This window comes from Cygnus atratus, chromosome 4 (genome assembly GCF_013377495.2).
Source record: "Cygnus atratus isolate AKBS03 ecotype Queensland, Australia chromosome 4, CAtr_DNAZoo_HiC_assembly, whole genome shotgun sequence".
NCBI lineage: Eukaryota > Metazoa > Chordata > Aves > Anseriformes > Anatidae > Cygnus > Cygnus atratus.
Window position 1 is genome coordinate 49,882,364 of NC_066365.1, and position 5,509 is coordinate 49,887,872.

Genomic DNA, 5,509 nt, shown 5'->3' on the forward strand with positions numbered 1-5,509 from the left:
CCTCTCCTAAAAGAATTTCATAGAAGGAAGTTGTAAAACAGTTGGGAGAGCTCCCCCCTGCAGATTATGCTAATAAAGCAACAGTGTAGGCAGCAAAGGCCTTCTTACAGTTTCTGCAACTTATGTTAACTACCCTGAGAAAACAATTACCACACCTCAACACTTCATTGACTACTATTAACTGTTTCTCACAAACAGGAAGAACGCACAAGAAAACATGCAATTCAAAAATTTAATGTTGAAACAGGCAGTAAGAATGAGAAGTCCACTCCCTATGAGGAGTAACTGTACACAAAATAAATAAGTTACAGTTTAAACAAAAGCACAACTGGCTTTTTAAAGTGCATGTGTGTAAGGCCTTTAGCCTGTGAACTCCATTGGCTCAACGTAAGGAAAAAAGTCAGCCACATGTGTTTAAGGATGAACAGGGACTGGCTCAGCTCTGAGCACACTACCAGCTTTCATTGCCTCAGGCCAGCCGTGTTTCACATGGAGCCCAATCACAGCCAGGTTCTTTCTCTGCCTCGCATACACCAGACAGAGAGAGAAGAGAAGTGTCTGACATTGGCAGCTATAGTGGACTATCACTCCAACTCCAGGCTCATTCCTCAAAAGCTCTGTGTCGGATCATTTAGTCTGGAGAGTATTTTTCTGGACAGCAAAAACCTACCTTACTGTTATTTGGTATGTTTACACCCTGCGCACAATGGTTTTGCATACAAAGTCTGGTCAAGTTGTCAGCAATAACGTAACTAGTGAAAAATAAAAAGGACCCTTTGTTTGCAGTCTTGATACCTAGTTATGTCCACTTATTTTACACTTATTTTTACAGAACAGTTTTATGCTTGCTTGTTTTGAAATACAAGGGAAATAAACAGATCTACTGTGCGATAAAATTAAACAGATACATCATGCTGTCCTTCATCCAAGTGAAAAACACAGTAAGACTCGAGTGGTTACTTCTGAACAGTGAACTGCAGTTCAGGGTGTTGCCCTGCTCAAGTACAAGTTGAGAGAGTTACAGCTAAAAGGTTGTCTCTGCACAAACATCAAGCCAGATCTGTCCCATTGGAGAAAAGGCAAGCTGAAAGCTTATTTCATATGCCGGAGAGTTCCATTTCCAAATGAAAATACTTGTTCTACAAGTCACATCCTAGAACTGTTGGAAGAGGGTTTACTGGATTTTTTTTGTCGTTACTCTTTTCCAATCTGCCACTGTTCATTTCAACAGCTCTTTGCAGAACGCCACCTGACCCATCCTTCTCTCACAATGCCTTGGACCCTAGACATGCCAGCATTAAACACCCCAGGTCTCAAACTCGGGAGCAGCGTTGGGGAGACCAACGCCTCCGCTTGGCTCTGCTGTCACACAGAAGTGACAGTCCTCACTTTGGCAGACAGAGCTTGCTTAAACCTTCTCTTCAGATCCTGCATGTTGGGTGATTTTGGCCGTGGAATAAGAGAGGTTCTCCTTCTCTCGGGAGTGCTGGTGGTTTGCTGCTTGCTGACTTCTCTGCAGAGGACATGGAAGGCATTGAAGACATCGTTGTAGTTTTCACTGACAGATACTTCGTAGAAAGTACAGCCCAGCATGTTGGCCAGCTGAAGTCCATGCTGAGGCTCCACCTCTTTAACATGCAGGAGATCAGCTTTGTTTGCTACGATGACAACGGGGACGGTGTTGCCTGGGTGCAGCTGTCGAACGTGATGGTAAAGGTGACTGAGTAGTTCATAGCTCTTATAATCTGTGATGGAGAAGACGATCACCAGGGCATCTGCCCAGCGAATGCATCGGTTCAACTGCTCATTACAATCCAGACTGTGCTCGTGGATCTGAAAAATGAGTGGTCTCAAATTAGAGAGTTGAAGTAGCAAAAGACTGAAGGAACCTGTCTTTACGAGTCTGTAAAGCTAAACAGCATTTTACAGTTTCAGACACACATATCTGCATTTCACATTGTAAGTACAAACTTAATCTGAGCGTAGTGAATAAATACATATGTTGATTCAGCTGTAAAAAGCTGGAATTTAACACTGGAGTTTGCTACACTCACATGGAAAATTGACCTGAGTAGTTCTGCATGCAGAGAAAGACTTTGTAGTTCCACAGAATGGGAAATTAACTGGCTAGACAGTAAGTCTGGGGAGGCGAAGATACGAGCTGGAAGCATTTAGACCTGGAGTGTTGCCCAGTTCAGAAAGGCAAGAATCCAGCATTACTCAGGTCTATACATTCAAAACTTCAACTTGTAACATCCTAATGAGTACAGCCCCAACATATCTGACTTAACTTTCTATCATACAGATTTATGAATATTGTTGGGCAGTAGTCATGACTTTTTTTTCCTACGTATGTACCATAATTTTTCCGTCTAATGTTCCTAATATACAGGAACAAGACACTTAAGTAATTCAGCCACTCCAAAGTAATGGGCCTCCAATGTAGAAATGATTCACCGAAACAGCAAGCTGTTTTTTGCTACCAGTATACTACAGGCACCAACACATCTGGCTTGGCCGGTTAAAAGCCAAGTTGCGAGCTCTCCTTCCCACACTGACATGGATAGCAAAGTATTTTCCAGGAAGACCAAACAAGATGTTGCACACAGAGGGATGTGTGCCCACAGACAGCTGCTCTGGTGACCCGCGTTGCTGTGCCTAACTCACCTGAACTCCTGGGGTGTCCTGCACTTGAATCGCCAACATCTCTCCATCTATCTGGATGTGCCTGCTGTAGAGATTACCTGGCAAGAACACCAACAGGTTCACAAAGACAGTCACAAACACAAGAGGCAAGTGCTGCTTTTGCTGCCCGTTAGTCACATAGGGAGGGATGGAGCCCTATTTACGAAGGGAGGGACCAAGGTTAGGACTTTTTTTCCCCCCTCCATTGTAATTATGTTACTAGGAGCCTGGGGTTCATGATTATTTATGGTATTACTAGCAGCCTGGGATTTAACCCATCCTCATTTTGAAGCGTGGCATTTAGCATTGCGCAACTTGCGGCTTAGTCACCCCTCATGGGCTGCCTTAACTTCCTAAAGGTAAAGGCTCGCAGAAAGCTGTGTGCTCTCAGCACTGCTGCCCTTCTGAGACTTCTCCTGAGGGTTATTTACAGCTTTCCCAGCTGGGCAGATCTGGTGGGTTTCTCGGGCTTATTTGCCCAAGCATGTCCCCCCAGGTGACCTCCCCAGCTCCCACATCACACTGCCACAAGCCCAGCATCCCCCCCATGAACCCGGCGCCGCACAAAGCGGATCAAGCAGCAGCTCAGCACCACATTTCCGACACAAGAACCCGGCAGCGGGGCGCCCACCTGCGTTCCTCTCGTAGTCCCCGATGAAGCGCCGCGTCAGGAACCGCACCACGAGCGCTGCGGGCAGGCACAGACAGGCGTTAGCCGCGCTCCCCTTCCTTCCTCCCCTTCCTCCTCCTCCTCCTCTTTCCCCCCCCTCACCTGTCTTGCCCACGCCGCTGCCCCCCACCACGGCGATCTTGACGAGGCGAGGCCGCGCGGCGGGGCCGTCCCCGCCGGGCGCGGCGCACTCGGCGATGGTGCACATGCCCTGCGTCAGGCGCATCGCGCACCCCGCGCAGTCCCCGCGCAGTCCCCGCGCAGCGCAGCCCCGCGCCCCGCCGCCGGCCCCGCTTTTCCCGGCCCACGCCGGCCCCGCCCCAGCCCGGCCCCGGCCCCTCGCTGCCGGCGGCCACTCACAGGGAACCGCCGGCCCCCCTGGAGCCGTCCCTCCTTCTCCTGGGCACGCCCCTCGCTGTGAGGAGGGAGGCCGGGGAGGGAGGCTGCGGGGGTGCCCGCCGCCGCCGGCAGCAGCCCGACAAGTGTTTCTGAGGGGCTCAGCCTCGCCGTCCTCCCAGGCTGACATAAAATGGCGACGTCTCGGGCTCCTTTCGGGTTTTCTCCCTGTCAGGGTGTGTAAAGCCCCCTGCCACCCAGGGTGAAATACCACCCCGGCAGGAGCTGGCAGACACCAGCTGGGGCGGCTGCTGAGAGATGAGGCCTCCAGGGAGAGCGCTTCAGCTGGGCCAGCTCAGTTCAGCTGCAAGGCACAGAAATAGTGGGGGAAAAAAAGCAATTAAAGCATGTATATGGCAGTGGTTAAAGAAACAACAGAAGATGATAGCGAAGATGGAAAAATATAAGTGAGAGGTGGATGGGAAACAGGGTGGTGCCAGCCTGGAAGCAGGGAGTGGTTGACCACCTGAAATACTTACTGGCCTTAGAGAGGGTCCAGAGCAACAAAATGGAGCAATAAAACCTGTCCACGTGTGAAGCAAAGCCTGCCCGGAGAGAGGACAAAATCACAGTCTGCATTGCGGAAAGATGGACCTCCTAGTAAAGGTCACCAGATAACAGCACTAATTTTGCAAAAAGAAGGAAGAGACCCAACATGCTTGCGTCAAAACCACAGCAGGGAAAGTGTTAAAAGAGAGTCGGGGTGTAACTGGGACTCTGCTGGTGGCATTGGCCAAAGACAGTCAACTTCACAGCAAACCAGCATTCATGCAGAGCTTTCTATGAGCTGCAAAGTTACATTTGCATATGGGAAAAGATATCTCAAATATAATGAAGCAAATTGCTGCTCCCTTGGTAGCTGCTTTCACAGATATAAATGTTCGAGCAGACACTATGAATAACAGCTTGGCTGGATGCGGGGCTGGACACAGTAGAGGGATGGATCTCCTTGCCAGCCACCAGAACAAGAAGAGATGATGGTGTTTTAGGTCTGTAACTAGCAGCAAGGCCACTAAGGTCATAGAAAAAAATAAAAATGCTTGATAGATTTCAAAGAGATGCAGTTTAAAATAAATGGATAGGTAAAAAATAGATCTAAAAAAAAGGCATTCTACATCAAATGGGAAAAGAGAGAAAAAGTCATTAGAAAAAAAAAAAATTAAAAGGGCTGATGGACTCAAAGACCTGAATATAAAGGAAACACTGGACTTCTTTATGCCAGAGCAGCAGAAATGATGTGGATGTTGTACCTTATGCAAAGGGGAAGGGTTTCACAGAAGATCTCTTGACAGCTTGATAACTAAGGTCACTGGAAAGCCTACAGGTAGTTGTGAGGAAGATCGCTCACCTAAGAAAGTTTTGTCTTCAAGATGGGGAAATACAGAAGGTAAGCAATGACAGATCGAAGCAGGTATTTCAACACAGGAAAAAGAAACAGGGTTGCCATGCAGTGAGAAGGAAAGAATACTGAAAGATATGGGAATAAATGGGATAAAATGAAACATGGGATTACATGAAATGTTGCTTCAGAACAATATCTTCCCATGATACAACTTTGCTTCCCTTTTCTTTAAAGAAAGGAAATGTGTTAGATCTATTCCATTTGGGTTCAATAATACCTGATGGTGTCCAGACAGGAAACGGTTGTTTAAACAGAAGAATGTGGGATCGGGAGACAATGACAGAGGGGTGTTTTGTATGGGAAGTGGCAGACTGGAGGAAAGCTGCTCTGTGGGATTCATCAAGGCCTCTGTCTTC

The 5,509-nt window shown here is 47.9% G+C and overlaps 1 protein-coding gene across 1 annotated transcript; it reads right to left on the reverse strand.

The window, feature by feature from the left end:
• Nucleotides 1-218: 218 nt before the first annotated feature.
• Nucleotides 219-3,656, reverse strand: RASL11B (RAS like family 11 member B). The gene is made up of 4 exons (XM_035551494.1): nucleotides 3,458-3,656; nucleotides 3,317-3,373; nucleotides 2,668-2,744; nucleotides 219-1,833 (listed from the first exon to the last, which is right to left on the reverse strand). Exons 1-4 carry the CDS (start codon nucleotides 3,579-3,581, stop codon nucleotides 1,366-1,368), a joined length of 726 nt encoding a protein of 241 aa, XP_035407387.1. The 5' UTR covers nucleotides 3,582-3,656; the 3' UTR covers nucleotides 219-1,365.
• Nucleotides 3,657-5,509: the final 1,853 nt, after the last annotated feature.

Excerpts from the sequence above, each read along its gene's own strand:
- RASL11B (XM_035551494.1), bottom strand. The coding sequence starts at position 3,581 with ATGCGCCTGACGCAGGGCATGTGCACCATCGCCGAGTGCGCCGCGCCC. Across the intron at positions 2,745-3,316 it reads GGACTACGAGAGGAACGCAG|GTAATCTCTACAGCAGGCAC; the intron begins GTGGGCGCCCCG and ends TGTTCTTGCCAG. Across the intron at positions 1,834-2,667 it reads AGGACACCCCAGGAGTTCAG|ATCCACGAGCACAGTCTGGA; the intron begins GTGAGTTAGGCA and ends CTCATTTTTCAG.